Here is a 20,824-nt window from a genome sequence, read left to right on the forward strand (position 1 = left end):
TATGAAAGTGTAAATGTAAATGATATATAGAAATGTAATTGTTAATGTTATGCAGAAGAAGAACTGTTAATAATATACAGAAGTGTAAATGCTAATGCTATATGGAAGTGGAATTGTTAATGATACATGGAAGTGGAATTGAGGGTACAACTAATGGAATTGTGAAAAACAAACAAACAACAACAACAAAAAAAAAAACAGCAAAAAGTTTAAAGAAGAACAGCAAGTTAGAAATAATGTTTTTGATCTGCTCTAGCCAAAGCAGATAAGTGCTGGCAGGAGAACACATCCCCATGCTGCTCCTCCCCCCGTGGCTTGTAATCAGAATGTAAACAAAATGTTACTTGCGAATGGGGACAAAAAAAGAATAGCCTTTATCTGCAGAGACCTATGAAACTTGATATCCCAATGTTAGCATGGGAAGCATTAGGAGGGAAGGAGCTGAGAGCAGGGCTCTAGGACCCAGAGATCTTCTCAGGAAGAGCTGAAAAGAGGGGGGGTTGTCAAGATCCAGGAGTGTTCCACCCTCATTGAACATAAGAGCAGCTAGTGCAAAAAGCGGCACTGGATTTGGTAACAGATGCAATAACAGTTAAGGGCGAAGAAAATTAAGCTAGGGAAGGAATTGCAGCAAAGCATGGAATTTTTAGTAAATACTGGAGTAACTTATTCGGTGTTAATACTTCTCTAACTCCAGTAAGTGATGAATTTGTAACCATAAGGGAAGCCCCTGGCCAAAAGCAAGGAGGCTTACTTTCTTAAGCCTTTACAATTTCATATAGCTAAACAGGTAGGCATAGACAAATTTTTGTACGTGCCAAAATTCATCAAAACCTTTACTAGGGCAAGATTTACTAGAACAGCTGGAAAATGAATGAAAGTTTAAAGGAAAATTGTAAATTAAGGTAAAAGAAGAACAGTTAGTATAGTTGCTTATTTTAGCATTAATCACTATCCCTGCTTATCTTGGGGTGTGGGTAGTAGAAACCCAGGGTAGGGCTAAGAATGCAGCAACAATAGCGTTCAGAATAAAACACGGAGCTCAGCCAGTTCGGATTAAGCAGTACCCCCTCAAATTCAAAGACATGGATGACCTGATAGCTACCAAAACAAGGACAATTAGATTACTAAACTTTCTCAGACTTAATGCCTACCAAGTTTCTCCATGGAGAGACCAGGTGGCATGGCTACCAGTAACCTATTTGCATTATGAAATCACTGCTGGATCCCAAATCCTAGGGATTTGCCAGACTCTGGAACCTCAAATAGCTAAGGAGATCTTGACTTTCCTAGGGATGATGAGGTGGTGCTGCCTACAACTATGGAATACTGCTAAATTCCCTCTATGTCCTTTTTAAATCCTCTCAAAGGTCCTCATACAGGTTGAGGAAGACTGGGCATCGACAAGGAAAGCCAAAGCCAACCTGTCCTTGAATATGGCAAGTGACACAAGTACAACAAGAAAGTATTCTACAAGAACATCAGAAGCCAATGGAAGACTTAGGAATATGTTGGTTTGCTGCTGAATAGTGAGTGATGTGGCGATAAACAACCTGGAAAAGGCTGAGATACTCAGTGCTGCTCTGCCTCAGTCTTCACAGGCAAGACTGATGTTCAGCCCCTGATACCCCTGGAGAAAAACGTACCCTGTACTCTAGTTACAACTGGGATAGAGTCAGTCGAGGGAATTCTATATATAGCAGCCCATATAGTGTGGGTTTGGGGTGTGTGACTAAAAGCATTTAAACAAGCTAGACATATGTAAATTCACAGAAGGCGACGTATTCAGACAAGTGCTGAAGGAGCTGCCTGATGTCACTGTGAAGTCATTGCTAAGTGTCTCTGAAAGGCCACTGGAAGAAGTTCCTAAAGATTGGAAGAAAACAAATGTCATTTATCTTCAAGAAGGACATGAATGAAGATCAGAGCAAGTGTAGGCTCAACAGCCTCCCTTTCTGTCTTTGGGAAAGTGATAGAGAAAATCCTTCCAGAAACCATTTCCAAACACTTCAAGGACAAGGAGGTGATCAGTAGTCAACATAGATTTTCAAAGGGAAAATCATGCTTAACCAATCTAATAATCTTCTAAAATGAGGTGAAGGTGCTTGGTGGCTGAGTGGAGAGTGGTTACTACTGTTTACCTTGACTTTATAAAGGCTTTGGACACGACATCATCATAAACAATCTGAAGAAGTTTTGGTTAAGTAAGAGCAGAGTGAGAGCCTATATGGCTGGCTTGAGAGGGTAATGGTCAGTCACACAAAAGTACTGGTTGGGTACTGAGGCCAGTATCATTCAACCTCTCCATTACTGTACTAAACACTGGGACAGAGGACATACTCAGAAAGTTCCCTGTTGATACAAACCTGGGAGGGGTAGTTGATATAGTATATAGTATACAGCATTGTGCTGCTGTTCAGAGGGACCTCAGTGGACTGGAGAACTGGGCATAGAGAAAATACAGTCATATATTTGGGGTGGAAAAATGCCAGACATCAGTATATGCTGGGGAATGATCAGCTGGAAAGGAGCTTGGCAGAAAGAAGTAGACCACGGTGAACAATAAGGTGACTACATCAGCAATCCACCCTCATAGCAAAGAAGGCCAGCAGAATTCTGGGTTGCATTAGGAAAAACACTACCAGCAAGTCAAAGGTCATTTTTTCTCCTATCTTGTGTACTGGTGACACCACACCTGGAGTGACATATAAGGTTTTGGGCTCCTCAGTACAAGTAAGACTTACAAGAGATAGTTCAGCAGCAGGCTTCAAAGATGGTTGAGTGACTGGAACCTCTTTCAGAAACTCAAAATCTGACTGCACATAATCCTAGATCATTATGCGATGCAGCTAAAGGACATCATGATCTCTTCTGTATTTCTGTGTTCTTGAGATAATTCTGTCAGGTCAGATAATTTAATATCCAGTAAAATCCAGACCATGAAGGTAAAGGAATTCAAACATCTGCTCATTGTGTCAGTAGTTAATGAGCCTCAATAGCCGTAACAGTTGGTTTGTTGGCTTTGACAGATCACTGATGAAATGCTAAATGTTGCTGCGTCAAAGCAATTAAAAAAAAAAAAAAAATTTAAAAAAATGACACACATTTCTAAACACACTATTCTTTTTAAGCACAAAACTTGAAACTTAAATGAAAACAATAAGAAAGCTTTTCCTTCTGAATGAAAATCTACTCTTCCTAGTTGAGTTATTTCAGTTAGAAGGACAAACAACAATTTAAGTGGTTGATCACGTTCCATCAAATGGTCAATTTTAGTTGAGTATACAAGAATTGATATACATCTGTTTAGTGAAATGCATGTTTTATGAGACTGCTTTGAGACTAACAGATGTAAAATGATTGAATTATGTAAAAATGTAAAAGATTAAAAAAAACTTTTCAAGGTGCGAGGAAAATTGGATTGATGGAAGTGGGATTAAAGTTTACAGAGAACATAGAATCAAACAATTATAGAATCACCAAGGTTGAAAAAATTATAGAATCACAGAATCATAGAATGGCTTGGCTTGGAAGTGACTTCAAGTATCATCAAGTTCCAACCCCTCTGCCACAGGCAGGGCCACCAACCTCAGATCTGGTACTAGATGAAATGTCCCAGGAACCCATCCAATCTGGTCTTGAACACCTCCAGAATTGGGGCATCCACAGCCTCTCTGGGCAGCCTGCTACAGCACCTTACCACTCTCTCTGTGAAGAACTTCCTTCTGACATCTAATCTAGACATTCCCTCTGCCACAGTTAACTAGATCAATCCATGCCCATGACAGGGGTCAGTAGGCCCCTGGGCTCCCCCCAGCCCCATCAAATGGGAAGGAAAAGGGGTAGAGATGGGAGCTGGGCTCAAGGGAAGAAAGGAAAAACAGCAACAACAACCTATGGAGGAAAACTTACTTTACTATGATATCGGAATGCAAGATAACACAATGTAATACAATCTAATTGAAATTAAAATAAAATAGGAGAGAGTTCCTGAGACAAAGTCAAACCTGAAAAACTTAGTACGGCTAGGAAGGTACCCTCCCACACTCCCTACAAGGCAGTAAGAGACACCTAACCCTAACCCAGAAGGGTCAGATCTCATGACTTCCACGAGGTACAGGGACAAGTACCCGGAATTGGAGCATTAACACTTTAACTCCCAGTGCACTACATGATGTTATGATGTGGAATACTGAAAACCAAAAAACAAAAACCATGACATCCTCCTTGAGCTTAAAACCATTCTCCCTTGTCCTATCACTATCTAAGTAAAAAGTTGATTCCCTTCCTTTTTATAATCCCCTTTTAAATACTGGAAGGCTAGAATGAGGTGTCCTCACAGCTTTTTCTTTTCCAGGATGAACAAGCCCAACTCCTTCAGCCTATCTTCGTAAGGGAGGTGCTCGAGCCTCTGATTATCTTTGTGGCCCTCCTCAAGACCCTCACCAACTGTTCCACATCTTTGGACGTGGACCCCAGACCTGGACACAGTACTCCAGATGGGTCCTCAATAGGGCAGAGTAGAGAGGGAAAATCACCTCTTTGTCCCTGTTGGCCACCCCTCTTCTGCTGGAGAAAAGATCTCCAAGATCACCCAGTCCAACCTACCACCAATATTTCCCCACTAAACCATGTCAGTACAACATCTAAATGTTTCTCGAACACCTGCAGGGTGTGACTCAAACACCTCTCAAAGCAGCCTTTTCCAGCACATGACCACTCTCATTTCTCCCAGTGTCCAACCTGAATTTCCTCTGGAGCAACTTGAGGCCATTCCCTCTAGTCCTATTTCTAGTTACTAGGGAGGAGAGGCTGGCCCCCACCTCACCACAACCTTCTTCAGGTAATTTTTGAGAGCTATATGGTCTCCCCTGAGACTCCAGACAGAACAATCCCAGTTCTTTCAGCTGTTCCCCATAAGACTGTGCACCAGATCACAAACTCGATATAAGCACTTACTGCACAAACCTTCCCACTTTACAGGGACAAATATGATGCTTTAATGAAACAGATATACAATATAAATTGAAATGAGCCCATTACTGTTTCCACAAGGCCTGATAAACTGTCATCAATAGCGGATAATTTTAGTGGAAAACCATATCTATAAAAACCCATTCCTAGGTACTTGTCACACTATGATTTATGCTGACTTATGATTTATAATTTCTATTAAAAATGCAGTAAATATATGTAGTTAAATAGGCTTTCCTCCTGAAAGCAATTCCAAATTTAATTCAAACTTCATTATAATCTGTTAGACATTTTACAGCATATAGTTTTATGCATTTAACACAACATTCACATGGATGTGATTAATATTTATGCTGACTCAAAATCAAAATTAGAATATACAGTATGTAAGATACTCAATTTCACAGCCACATCTAAGTTTTTTATTCATCAGTTATAAATTCATATTTATATTATTATAATCCAAATTCATACATCCAGTGATTCTTTATCTCTCCCAGACTACATCCACTGTTAATATTCAAAGAATTTTGGTAAGCAGAGATATGATGAAAGAAATATTGCATTGAATTGGCTTAAGGTGCCTAACAAAACACCTTTCAATTTCTCATTCTAACATAACTAACAATGCTGGAATTCAGTGCTGTAAAGGTTGCTCTGACCATAATGTCTCCTAATTTATTATGTTGGCCCATAACGTCAGAGGTGAATTTTGGTGGGATGGCACTGTATGTTGAACATCCCCATCACGTTCAGTTAAATTTTATTGCTGTGTGACAGATTGCAGCTGAAGGGTCATGTGACAAAATGGAATGGTGTCTGAAATGAAAGTGCATATGAAGAAAAGGCATGTAATTGAATTCCTCCATGCAGAAAATATGGCATTCATTGACATCCACTGGTGACTGCTGAACATCCATGGAGACCAAACAGAGGATGTGAGCACAGTAAGGTGGTGGGTAGTGTGTTTCAGCAGTGGTGACAATGACAGTGGGTCTTCACCTCCAGGACCCATTTTTACGAGCTTTCATTCATGAATGCTGAAAATGCATAGCTAATGGTGGCAACTGTTGAAAATGTAAATTTGCTCTATAAAATAGTGTTGTGCTTTCTTGTTTTGGTTGTAGTTTCCATGGAAATAAATAGGAGGCATTACTTTTGGGGTGACCTACATATGGAGCTTTGAATTACTTGACAGCAAAACACCTTCCACATATCACAAATATATGCTATACCATATAGTCCTTCCGATAAAAAGATGTTGAAAGAGGAGTTGCTCAGATGTTTCCAGTTTTTCAAAATATATGCATTTCTTGGATACAACGGCAAACCATCAGAAAATTAATCATTTTTTTGTTTTAGAGATCTAATGTAATTTTCAGAATTATGCAGAAGACCTGGCATCTTTAAATTCTAACAAAATGATGACTTAAAAGTACGCATCAATATGAGAACATAACTCTCTCTGGAATGGAGTAAGACAGGTATGACTCAATGACTCAAAACAAGCCAACAGGTCATATGGATGGTGATTTACATATCCTTTAAGAAGGAATGTGTAATAAAATTTTTATAAGATCAGTTCAAACAACAGTTTCCTGAGGAAAGTGAGGAAGTGGGAGTGTCAGTAGAAACATGGACACTGATAATCATGTGGCTTACACTCAGTACCCTATGTCTTGGATGCACCATGTGAAGATACAAAAATACTTTCAGAACTTTCGCACCTTTTTTAGAAGGTACCACCTGCTCTTGAAGAGCAAAGATCAAATAAACTTCATCAGCTTCTATCTTGCATGGTCCAAGCTAGAATTGGTTCAACAGCGTTGACTGAATAATTTATTCTACAAATTTTGCTTTTATTGCTGTATGTGACCTTCTCAATCATGAATAAATTCTGACATCCACACCACAAGTACTAATTTAAGCGTGACAGAAAATTGGAAGCAACTTCATTCAATATGTTCCCTTGGAAAATTTATGAAAAAGTACTAAACACAGTACAACAATAAAGTTCTGTGAAGATAGGCTCTATATTCATTAAATCCCACAACAAAATTCTGGCAATTCTGCCTGTAAAACACAATGAAGTAGTATTATGCTATCCATGCAATATTTTTTATCAATGCTTGCCCAGAGTCTTCCAAATAAAAAAGAATCTGGTGTCCTCCTTCAAGTATGCACTCACTATCACAGACAGAGACGATGTAAACTTTTGGAAGGAAACGTAATCTAAATAAAATATAACTGAGAGAAGATAAGATATTAAAAAAAAATAAATCATCTCCCTATCTAGAAAAATCAAAATCCTGGTAATGTGGTAATCTCAAGCACTTCTTTGTTAAAATTACTTTCTATCAATCAATGAATTGAAGAAACACAATCTGGCTGTATCATTTAACTACAGATTACTTACACCAAATCTTGTGTCAGGCAAACGTATTTCAGAATCCATACATGGAACGAAATGCTCCTAAACTTATGTTCTTCGAATAATCAAATTCATAAAAGTAATTTAAACTACACCTCAACTACGTGGTCATAGATCTAACTGAAAAGATGAATACACTATCTGTTATGAAATTACAAAAACATTAAATTAAAACAAACACACATTTTCAAAACCAGGCATCAACTTACTCTAAAATAAACAGAAACAAAAACAGTATAAAAAACAAACAAACAACAACAAAACAACGCAGGATTGAAACAAATCTCTAGTTTCTTTAGGCAAAGCAAAAAAAGTAAGCAGAGTTTTATTGGTTGTTTCCATAAAGCTGTTGTTTGCTGTTTCACAAACCATAAAGAAAAAGACTGAACATTTTAAACTCACATTTAAATCTTCATCAAGTTTCAAAGGGGAGAATATATCCGAGGGAAGTAATCATATAGTTAAACAAAAACATATTAAACCACGGGGATATCTTAGCTTCCTATAATTAGTGGATTTAGAAAGAAAACGAGAAAAAGACAGATATAGAAACTATTGGGAATTATGCTGTTTATCCCATAGATATACCTAAAACTGGAATATCTGTCAAATATGACCTTATGGAGAAATTCAAAGTCAAATTTAACAGAAATATCATTTTCCTATTGGAGTGTTTTCAAACAGTAACAAAGCCTTTTATGCTAGTCTTTGTCTCTTCCTTTCCTGAATTACAGGTGAAAAAATGGATTAATTTTGCAGGTAAAACATTCAGATAGAGTTATCTATCTTCAACAGTCAGTAAGAGAACACAAATCAACAATTTTGTCATGAATTCATATTTTATAGCCTATGATAAAAGATCCTGGGGGTGGGGGGGAGGCACAAACGCCTTGTCAAGTTTGCTTTTTCCTTTGGCAGAGGTTAAGGATGATTGCTGAAGGATTACAATTTTACTGCTGCTTGGTGAAGGATATACTGCTCTCTCTACATTTTAGAAGGACTCACAAGAGTAATCACTAGTCATTTTGAAGGCCATGACCATAAACTCGGATGCATATAAATCCCTGCCAGTCACAGTCTACAATCATGCATTTCAAATTATTTATTCTGTAACTATTTAAAGACAGTGTAAATTCCAGTAAACAAAGGTAACGTGTAAACTGAACTGACACTACTATTTAGTGTTGCAACATGGACTGCAAAGCCATAAATATACATGTTAATTTTAGGGTAGAAAAGAGGAAATAATTTATTTTTCAGTGTCAACTTGAATTCTATAACTAGAACTAATGTTTTTTTTTCAGTGATATATGTATGCATTTGTTGCTAAAGTATTATTACACTTTGAAAGCTATCCAGCATTTTAATGCCCTAATTTTATGAATCAGAGAAATAGCTATTGCAGGTAATACAGTACAGCTCAGGCTATCAGTGGACCAATGCCTCACACATGGCTAGTCTCCACAACTAAAGAACAAAAAAAAACCCTAACAAAATCATTTTTTAGAAGTGAACTGTACACTTCTACCAAGTATTTTCTATGAGAAAAACGTCTTTATCTGCTGGCTCATAGGGTAAAGAAGGGATAGTTTTCTTTGTAAGCTTTGTATACATTTACATCAAAATCCTAAATCAAATTAATTAATATCCTATCAGGTAGTAATTAGGTTTGAGTATACTATATAACTTCGTTTCATTAATGCTAGGCTTTAAAAACAAAAAACAAAACAACACAAAAAAGCTTTAAAATGTAGTGTAGAAGTAAAGTAATAAACCTGTGGCTTAGAAGTGTAAGAAGGAGAAGGAAATGTGATGGTTTCTTAAATGGTAGATCCTTTCATTCCTCTGTATTTTGAAATGAGGTTTTCTACTTAAATTCTAACATTTACTATTTTTCATAACAGAATATGGTAAGGATCAAGGGGTGAATATAAAAAATAACAACACACACACACACAAAACCCCATACCAAATATACCAATATCCATATAGTACTACCAATCTCTTCTATAATAACAAAGTCCTCAATTCTTCTAGCATAAGCAACATTCTAGAATTTTGCAACATTTACATAGTACATAAATATTACTGAAGACAAACACAAAAATCTTCATGATGTTTTTACTTTCTTGTTTTGATGTTAACAAGCCGATTTTGAGAACACTGCTATAAATGTTTCAAGGGGATTTTTGCAACGTCCTTCATATATTATCCTCTACTAACAAAAATGTTCCTAGCTAGTACTAAATTTAATGCAAATAATTTGCACTGAGTTCCCTCATATCATAAATGCTTACAGTTCAGGTACAGCAATTTAACTTTAAATATATGATAAAGTGAAATATATAAATATTGGAATGATAATAATCAGAAAAATTTAATGGACATCATAATTCTTAAATATTTTAAAGTAAACTTCACATACTCTAGCATTTTAAAAATATTATTAACAGAATAGAAAATCTGTATCATTTGTTTCTAGCTTTGTTCTAACTTGTGCATATGAAATCCCTTGAGTGTAAAAGAGTTATATAGGGATATTATTTTGTAAGTATCTTAAGTGTGGGAGCCAAAAGGATATGGCCAACCTCTTTTCAGTGGTCTGTGGGGACAGGACAATGGGAAATGGCCATAAACTTGAGGACAGAAAGCTCTGTAACAGTATGCGAAGTAACTTCTTCACAGTGAGGGGGACAGAGCAGTGGAAAAGGCTACTCAAGGAGGTCATGGATTCTTCTTCTCTGGAGATATTCAAGATCTACCCGGGTGCCTATCTGTGCAATTTACTGTAGGGAGCCTGCTTTGCTGGGGGGTTAGACTCAGTGATCTCCAGAGGTCCCTTCCAGTCCCTACAATTCTCTGATTCTGTGATTAACAGAGCAGAGAAAACGGTCAGAAGCCTTCGTGAGGAAAACACAAATCTTCATCCCACGACCCACTATGCACACGCAAGAGGGGAGGGTCTGCATGCTAACGAACTCTCGGGGGTATAATGAATATGTAACCAAATTCCAGGAAAACTATTGATTAGTTCAGCTTATATCTGTAGCACAGTTTTTCCAGACGGTGTGCAAGCTAGGTGGATCTATTCCCCTTGCACCTGGTATCTGCACAGCACTGAATGAACCATACCGGCTTTGTAACTACTTTGCAGTTATAGAATTTGATTCCGCACGTCACTGGTCTATTTTTGATTTCTCATGTTAAAATTAACCAGTAAGTTAGGCGTATACACACAAGAATCACAAGAAATACGATTACAAGTCTAATTAATTCAAGGAGTAAATTAATGAAATAGAACAGAAAGAATAGATAAGAACACATACATCCAACCCATGGGCTGCATGTGGCCCAGCCTGGTTGGCAATACATCCATGCCCCTGCCCAGCATCTCTTGGCCCCCTCTGCCAAGTGGCCCAGCTAGGCCCTGGGAGCATTCAAGGCTCAGCAACAGCCAAATGTCAGTGCACTACTAATGCTGCCTGACCTGGAACCAGGGCATGGGGAGGGAGCAGTGAAGTGATAGCTCTAGTTATAGCAAATAATTTCATGCATTTTAATTCGCTGGCTAAACACAGTCCTGAGGACAGCAAAAAATATGCAGTCTTGCATTCCATTTTGATAAAGGAATTTGAGAAGAAGTTTTAAAATTGGAAAAGAAAAAAAAAAAACAAAACAAAAAAACAAACACATCATTTTTTTGGCATATCTGCAACTTCATTTTCAGTTGACATAAATATGTTACCTGGAATTTTCAAATGGGGTGTACAGAATTGCAATCAGACATTCATCCCAAAAATGTGACCCTGTCTCTCTACTTTTATAAGCACTATTTTACTGGAGAAAGACAAATGGTTACTTTACAATCACACCTTACTCCTGTCACCATTTGAGAGTTTGTACATTTGTGAACAACTACCTTCAAGGATGAAAGACAGATAAAATTTCATCAAAGATCTCCGATGAACACACTGAAAATTCACTAAGAATCGCAGCCACTGACATCAAACCAGATATTGATGTATGAGTTTCACGATAACAAGTTCACATATCCCACCAGTTCTGCGTTTTTGTTGCCCTCTTTTTTTTTGTTTTAATAAAAACTACTTAAACTGACTTATTTTTTCTGTCTGGAGTTTGAAAAACTGAAGTAATATACGCGAACTACAAGGCATCTTAACTCAAGGACGCTATATTATGAGAAATATTTCCAAAAATACACAAGGTTTTGTTTTCCATCTTTTTTTTCCCTTTTTTTAAAAAAACAAAAAACAAAAAACAAAACAAACAAAATAAACAAACAAAAGAACAAAAATGTACACTTTTTTACTCAATATATAAGGAGACTAAATCTCTTCAGTGTAACACAGTATTAAGTTCTTACCTTATTGTGATAGGCATGAATATCCCTTTGCTAATGGATTGATTGACAGATACAGTCAGAATGTTCTGAGAGTTTCCACAACTGAATCGAACTGTTGGTCTTCCTTCCACAAGATACAAGTGAAGAAACTGATCCCCAAAATTCTTTTCACTACCTTTGAAAACAAAAACAGATAATCAGACTTCTGAAAGCACAGAACCTTTTGGTACCTTGACACAGATGCAATTTTTGTTTTTATTTTTCATGTATACTCCTATGCCTTATGTGGTTTTTTTTTTACAAATTTGCCCTTTGAATTTAACTGTAGTTCCTGGCCATAGAAAGTAAGACACAGCTCCTGCTTAGGATTTTTATTCCCCTCTAAGACAAACTGTTAAAATGTTTTTACGTTTTTTGTGCTATATTTTACCATATTTAACTGAAGAAGAAATGACTGAACAGCTAGGTCGTAAAACTGAATTAACTGCATTTGAGCATAAGATTACTATTTTCTTCTTCCAGAATCCTAATGTCTTAGGTTGTCTTACTATAACTCAAATACATCATTTGCAGACTAGAGAAAACGTGTTACAATTAAGCCATATCTTGAATACCATGATTAATCTCCACATAGTTATTTTCTTAATGATCAAGTTCATATTTTGCTCTTAGTCTAGTAAGGTAATTAAAAAATAAAAAGTAAGTGCAGTATGCAGTATCTCAGCTATACATCTCCGTTAAGTTCTGCAAACCTAAGCAAACAAAAAATGTATATTTTTTTCTTACGAAGTCTCAAAATCAAAGAGTACATCAAAATTGAAAATGAACTATCTTAGTAATACATTTTCGTATAGAAAGAAACCTTTTAACACTGCAAAGTGTGAGAGCACAAAGTCACAGAGGGTCACTACATTTAAAGCGATATAACAGCTTTCTGTATTTCTGCTATTTAAAAAAGGCAATTTATTAAAAAAAATCCTTCTGAAGTAAAATTCTATCACAAGGGATTACTGCAATAAAAACACAGTTGTTTAGATTTCAGCTTCTTTAAAATTCTGAATAATCCAATTTATCTAATTTTAATTTAAAAATGCCTTAATTTCTTAGATTTGCTAGGAATTTATATGAAAAATATCCCACATAACTGGAAAGGTTTCAATACCTTTGCTATCCTATTATTTCTCTTGTCTCATTAAGAAATGGAAAGCCCATGAAAATGCATTGGGAAAGTATTCTTCTCTCAACATTTACCATAAAAATCAACGAGAAAAAAAAAAAAAAAGCATTACTCCCATAGATATAGATACAGACTGGAATCTCTTTCAGTATCACAGGTACCTAACTTCATTAATTTCTAGATATTTCCATTTTCCTTCTGGTCTGGAGCACATCACCCACTCACTATCTGTAGCTGAGTTGAAATAAAAACCACCACATACATGGTCTGAATAAACTTTTTATGAGGGTAAGTGGAAGGGAAGAACATATGCTTTTTTTAAGGTTATCTGTTCAGCAATCTTGTCAAATGGGATGATAAGGAAAAAGTGAAAAGCAAACGCACACACAAATGGAAAAAAAACAAGATTCAAACCTGTTCAGTAATGCTGATTTACAGAGATAAGAGGAATGTGAAAATGCTTATTTTGGTAATATTATCTGACTGAGGACCCTGCCAAAATGTGATGAGTCATAAACACAGCACACACCTGACAAACATACAGTAAAATACACAATAATAAGAAACCATCTTGTCAGTCATGTTAATTAGTAGACTACCAAGAAACCTCAATCATCACTTCAAAGAGTGTCAAACTGGACTTGCAATCCCTCAGGATGCAGATCTGGGGTCCCAAATACTGGGGAAAGGGCATGTTAGTGGAACTATGCCAAGCAGTAGGGTAACATACTGGAAGGAAACTGGAAAGGAAAGGATCACATGCAAAGTGGGATCCATTAGCTTGTCTGACTGGGCCCTGTGCTTGACCAGCACAGTTTGTCCTCCTGCCTTCTTACCAAATCCTTTCCCAGCTATCCCTTTGTGTAAACTCTCTAATTCCACATGAGTGCTACAAGGACTAAGAGCCAACTGCTTTGGGGCATCAGCATTAGGAGTCAGAAAAGGGGTGTAGGCATTCAGGCATATTGGACCTCAACACTCACTGCAGTGAGCTGGGATCTCAGCATCAGCTGCCAGATCAGGCAAGGTCTCCAGTGGCTGAGTAGGAGGTCCTTGGGGTGGGGTGGGGTGCAAGAATGTGCAATCCCCTCTCTTCAGTCTGGCTTTTGCCTTGCTCAGGCAGACAGACACCACAATACTGGCTCAGGCTGAGTGCTGGAAAAACTGGCAGCTAGACATCTTGCTCAACAGTAGACGGCTTAAATATGCACCAGAAAATATGACTATGAATCAGTAATTTTAACCCATAAATAGGAAACAGCCCAGAGCTTGCTGAGCTCTCCCGCACAGCAGTGAGCTATACAACCTCTTTAAGTACAGATGCCTCTCAGGGTTAATACTTGCTGCAGAGATCCCTCACTCTTTGACACTGTGAGATTCCTTGCAGTAACAGATCCTTGCTAAGAGACTAAGAGCTTGCTAAACAACAATTATTTACAGAGCATGGAATTTTCCAGCTTTTCAGAAGAGTGGGCTTGTGACAATTGGCATAACTGAGACAACAATGAAGGGCATCTAGAGGTAATTAAGGGCTGTACAAAAGATGGGAAATGGAAAAGAGTTATCTGCAGGAAGCTAGGAGCCTGTTTAGAAGCTGCATATTAAGAAAAGGAGAATAGAAATAAAAAGGAGCATGACCTAGAGCAAGAAACAGAAGCTAGAAAGGCACCTGACAACCTGATAACTAGAATTAGAAACTATGTTTAGACGTGTTTCTGTATTCTGAATATATAAATAATTCAGAAAGCTACAAAAATTCAACTGGATTTTATGCCTTTGACTTTTATGATTTCCCTCTACAGTCCTTTTATAATAATCCTTTAAGATGTTCTGCACTGTCACTGTTAAAAAGGTCGCTGGCTTTTAATGGTAGCATAACTGATATATGCATATCCTGCATCATTTGTTTCCTTATCCTCTTCTCCCTTCTCACACATGCTGTGCCAGGCATTTCCCAGTCTCAACAATAAGTGCACCTGAAAGTTATATTAAATTCAGGTAGAAAGAATATGAATATATTCTGAATATGTATTGACAATGTGTCTTGAAAGAAAGTTACAGATAAGTAGATTATTTTCTTAGTGACTACATTTATTCATTCACATTACGCACTAGTGAAAACCTGGAAAAAGGTCCTTTCTGATATGATTACTAGTAAAGTAAAAAAAACCTGGGAGAGGTTTCCAGGAGTACAGTGCTCCTTGAAACACTGGCGAGTATTAATTACTTCTTGAGCTTTACTCTAGGGAGCTCCTGTGGTCGTGCTTACAGGTATATTAGTTTGATAGCATTCTTATGTATCTGCCAGGTAGTGCCTTTGGAGGACAGTCCTTTAAATTTTTCTACAGTGAACATGAAGAGGCAGTGTCCCTCTCAAGAATTTTGATCTGCTAATATAAAAGAACGTGTCACCCAGTATGCTGGGTAGAGGAATACAAAGTAGGAATATATACAGACATTTGGTATATATATATTCCTTCCTTGTAAGGTGAGAAGTTGCCTGAGGCTTAATGAAGAAGGAAAAAAACAAAGGTAACAGGAACATAAAGACACAGAAATCAGGAGCCATTTGAGTAAAAAATGTTTTTGCATACTAGCGTTTAATTATCTTGACCTTAGTTAAAGTTATGTGAGGAAATCTGTGAGGAAATCAAGTTGAAGAAACCATATCTCAGCAAATATTCTTCCACAGGAAACTGCAAAGCTGTAAGGCTGGTTTCATGCTTTACTACAGTGGCAAGCAAGTGGCCACTGATCTCAAATGGTTGCCTGTCTAGAACTTCAAGTCCCTTTGAGCTATAGGGTGGGATTTATGAGGCAAGAACTTATCTTGTCACTGAGGAAGGATACTGTGAAATGCTCTGCTTGAGAATGCCAATCTAAGATAACAGAATGTGACTGAATTTCCTGAAAGGCCTATCTTTACTTTTATAAGTAGAGTGTGAGTAGATCTGGAGGACAATGCTTTCATGAGTGCAGTAACATAATTTATGAGCACAACTTAAGAAAAAGGAGCTTGTGTCCTAAAAGAATTCTATGAACATGGGCTCTGATATTGTAAATCCAACAGTCAGAACTTAGAAAACACCATACAGAATAGAAGTTGAACAGTCTGTCTTTGAAGGGTTGCAAAAAGCATTATTAAAAATGAAAATGATGAAATAATAATTGATAAATGTATCAGGCTTTATTTTCTCAATGACAATTTGCATTTTATTTCCCTTTGTGGTTATATAATCCAAATTGTTTAGATACACTGATGAAATTAAATCGTGAAAACAATATGTAATCAATATAGGTAGAAAAAGATAAGAATGTATACTGTGTCCAATAAAGAAATATTTCTCTAATTATGGTTAATTTTTATCAGGACAAATACAATAATTCTATTTTCAAGCTGACACTTGTGACACACTGTTCACCTGACACACAAAAAGAGAAATCTCCTTTCATCTTGCTAATTATGAAAAGATGAGGTAAACTGCAAAGAGTATCACAATATTTTTAGTCCATTTATATGACAAATACTTTCTCAAAATAGTTAAAGACATCACCATTATTAAAATGTTAGTACAGTATGTAAATATTTACGAATTATTTGACCAAGAAATTAATCTAACCTGGTAAAATCTGGTATGTCTGTACAAAGAATTATATAAAAGCAGAGTAACTAAAAAGTAAGAGTTTGTAATTATTTTCTAGTAAAATACACCTGAAACAAGCAGATCAATGTGATTTTCTTCCTATTTTAAAAAAGTTTTTGTCAAAGAGGTTTTTGCCTGGTAAATTTTAAATTAATTGCAAACTTAATCATGAAGCTGCTGCTAACATTGCTGTATTAAAAATATGAAAACATTAGAAACATTTAACTTTTTTTTATAATTTCGTAGCTCATGTATCTAGTGAGTGCACTAGCCTCAAGAGGACTTTGTGCTGGCATTTCATTTCTCAGCTGTTTGATGGTAGCGCAGCTTCAAAAAAGCAGCAGCACAAGCAGGAGTTGTACTGCTTCTGAAAGACCACAACTGACAACTGCAGCTTTTCTTTTGAAGTTGTTAGCAGGCAAGAAGAAACACAGAACAAGGTGCAAAAAACAGGGATGAAGGAAGAACAGAAGAAGCATATGAAATGAAGGGTATTATGTTTATCTGACAGAACTACAGAAGAGCTTGGTGCTTGCATGGAGAAATAATAGATCACAAAGCTCTGGGTAGTCTGTATAGGATCCATTGTTCTTTCTAAATGTACAGAATGCTAATACACAAAATACTGGAGAATTTTCTTTTGCACAATAACACAACATTGTATTTTACATTCTTGCAAAATGAAATAAGGATATTGATATGGAGATTCAAATAACTGGGGAGGGCAAAAAAGAAAAAAGGAAAAACAAAGGTGCTATAGAAAAGGAAAATGAACCTGAGGAGGACGGTAGGAATGTAAAGCAATGATGTACTTAGTGTTAAACTGAGTTCTAAAAAATATATAGTTCTCTTCTACTTTGTATGTTTGTGTTAAACAGGTAGAATAAGATCCAGATTTTCTTTTTTTTTCTTAAATCTTAGTGAAACCTAACCTTAGAATAAAGCCTAATGATCACTGAAGAGGGGAATGTTCAGGGTCAGGTAAAGCCCTGTTTGGAGAATAGCAAGATGAACAGGAACACAAATTACCAGAAAGTTTTGGAGAAAAAGCTGATAAGAAAACTATGAGAAATCACATAAAAATAAGTCCATTTTTCTAGAGCTGTTTCAGCTCAGTGCCAGGATGAAATTAAAATCACAGCACTGCATCCTGATCCTCCCTGTCTGCATGCACAAAGTGACAGGAAGACAGTTATGACATAGACCATAGAGGTATCAGATATGCATAAATAGAAAGCAAAGAAATAGCTGGTTTTCCAATAATAACACTTTACCTTTCTAGAATGTGCAAAGCAAAATGTTCTAAAGGATGTGAAATGGTCAAATATGGCCCCAACAAAATCTCCATAAACACCTCAGAAACACTGCATTATCAGTTTCACATGGAAAGCAGGAACTGACAGCTGAATACCTATTTGGTTAGACTCATGATGAGTACAGCATTTGAAAGGAGAACATCTTCTATCTTAAGACTAATAATTCATGTCACATTGTTAGACAAAACATTTCAACTGTCTGAAGTTAAAACCCTTTTTAATTTCAATTTTTTTTTGCAAGAATCTGGAAAGTTAAACTGGATTGCAAACACTTCAGATTTCTGTGGAAGTGGAGAGGAAAGTATGTTAGTAAGAAAAGGAAAGTGATATCTTAGAAAAGGGAAACACTTCAAAAAGTATTTTAACACATTCACATACTGAGCCAAAGGAGGTAAGCGAAAAGAGGGCCTTCAAAAAAAGGTCTTTTTTTCTTAAGGGAAAAAAGAGTCTCTGTAGATGCTGAAAAATGGTGCCCTCTAGCTAGGAGGAATTCCATGGAGGAAAAATATGAGAATTCTGATTAAAGTCTTCTATAAACTAAAAATGGAATTGAACTATAATAGTCTTGTGCAATCAGTTTGAAATAAGCTAAGATAAAAATCATCCTACATAAAGAGCATTAAGAAGATATAATTCAAATAAACATGGGTTTTGAATGGCTTAATTCTTTTACAAGGCAGAAATTAATTATTTCTGTTTTCTCCAATGTAACTTTATGGTATATATATATAGTTGGAAGTATATCACATTATAGATTACAGTAGGTGGAGTTCAAAACTTTCAGTCAGGACTAAACAGCTTTAAAAATCTTTGATCACATTTCTTTCTTAGGCAGTTAGTCTATGTAATTTCAATTACCAGTAACTCAAGAAAACTTTCTGAGGGAATTAATGTGTGCAATTTTAGACATCTTTGCTTAGATAAGATGAAATATGCTCTAGAATCTCCATTAATGTGACAAGGATGGTAGGCTTTACCTTCCGTGTTTTCCTTCATGAGGTCTTCAGACAGACAGAGTAATACAAATCTGCATATTTTAATAAGCAATATTATACAAAAACAACAGCAATCACTAGGCAACTTCAAGGACTTCAATGCTCAAGTAAAAATAGACAAGTATAGATACTTGAGAGGCCAGTAAAAAAGAAGTAAAGACATACCTAAAGGCGCTTCTTCTCTGCAATCTTTTGTCTTTAGCTTCATGACTTATTGTTCTACCTACTTCAGAGAAAAATTTATGCACTTGTGTACATGATGCAACAAGGGAATATTTTTGTAAGGATGTAGGAAAATAAGTAAAAATGGCATTGTTAATATGCAATTTTAACATATATAACTTCTGTACATTAATAAAACGTGCCTTCTATTTTTTAATTTAACTTTTCGTGCTGGAATGTTTTAAGGAATAGTCACAGATTCTAACAAAATGGAATACTATGTTTGGAAACATAATTTTAAGGTAGCCATGAAAAAATATCAGTCTTATACATATTTACCAGAGTAAATGCTAACAAAAAACATCATAAATGGTTTTAAAAGATTAAAAAAAAAAAAAATAGCAGTTTCTCAAATGAAAAAAAAAAACATAGAGTCCACACCATCCAAATTTTTGTGTGTTTATCTCTTGGGAATAATATTTCCAAACTTCATATAAAGGCTATATCTACATAATTCTTCTGGAGTGACAAACTCTAAGTTTGACATGCTTGTTTCTTGGTTAGTGCTACATACAAAACAGGAAAGACTGCTCCTTCCCTCGGAGAGATATTGAGGATGTCCAGTGGCAGAAGTTTCAACAGACTGCTAGACAGGAATAGGTGAAAGATGAGAGGATTGGAAATGCAGAAAGGAATATAGAGATTGTAAAATGAGCAAACACTGAGACTGCTGAGAAGAAGGGGAAACATATGTTAACTCCCTAAGATGGCTGCAAGAAAAAAAATTTCCAGAGAACTTCACTTTTGTTAATTCAGTATATTTCTTTGGATAAAAACAGTGGTAGAAGGAGATTTACTGGAATACAAGGACTGAAATTAAGGAGTGTAATACAGCTATCAACTATATTCACTGTGGTGCCTCCCTTATCAAAACACAAAGAAGGTCTCCAAACCTTTTGTTCTTTCCCCAGCACCATTTCAGTTGTATCTAAACTCCGAGTACATAGTCCTGAAGTAGTTTGTATGCTTTGACCGACGTTACCAGTATATTTAAATTTTCAAGTAGCATCTAGCCAAAATACTCAAATACACTTGATGTAAATGAAATACTTGCAGATTTTATTACCTATCTTACCATAATGACTGGTCAGAATTAAGCATGCAAAACGTGACAATTTTTACATTTCTCAAAAATGATTTGAAATACTACAAAGAACAAAACAAATTCCACAGCCCGCATAGATTTAAATCATAGCATGAAGGCAGAATATAACACCCTGTCTCTCAGCCCTCCTCTAAGGGAGCCCATTAATTCCGAGGACATGCTAGCTCTTACCTGACAATTGGAAAAATCTAAAAGAAAAACCAGTTATCTCCAAACAAATTATCAAGTTTAACATACTCAGATGTTTCACAGCATTTTGTTTTAAATGATAGCAGGTGGAACACCTGCTTACCAGTTTATTTTGAAGCTCTGCTTTGTGTAGCTGGACGGATACAAAAAGTACTGTTCATCTTCATGTAAATTTCATATGAAATGCAACAGAGAAGCAAGCATCTTATGTCAGTTTTCAATAAAGGGAAAACATACATTCTGAAACAGTTTCCAACTTTGTGGAAATTCTGATGTTGCGAATTTAAACATGCACATTTAGCATGCTTAAAATATTTGTGTACTAAACCAGGGAAACAGCATTCAGTAATGGAAGTCTTGCTTAAAAGCTACACCAACAACCATCTCTCCCAAACGTCATACATTTCC

At 36.2% G+C, this 20,824-nt stretch overlaps 1 protein-coding gene across 2 annotated transcripts in view; it reads right to left on the reverse strand.

Annotated features, from left to right (window-relative positions):
* EYS (eyes shut homolog) overlaps positions 1-20,824 on the reverse strand; it is a 320,477-nt gene that overhangs the window by 126,284 nt on the left and 173,369 nt on the right. For both annotated transcript variants that reach the window (XM_052700892.1, XM_052700902.1), the window contains exon 8: positions 11,790-11,943. In XM_052700892.1, the coding sequence (XP_052556852.1) occupies positions 11,790-11,943 (154 nt within the window). The remainder of the gene's footprint in view (positions 1-11,789; positions 11,944-20,824) is intronic.

Source organism: Tympanuchus pallidicinctus, unplaced genomic scaffold (assembly GCF_026119805.1).
Source record: "Tympanuchus pallidicinctus isolate F22 unplaced genomic scaffold, pur_lepc_1.0 scaffold1, whole genome shotgun sequence".
In the NCBI taxonomy this organism is placed as follows: domain Eukaryota; kingdom Metazoa; phylum Chordata; class Aves; order Galliformes; family Phasianidae; genus Tympanuchus; species Tympanuchus pallidicinctus.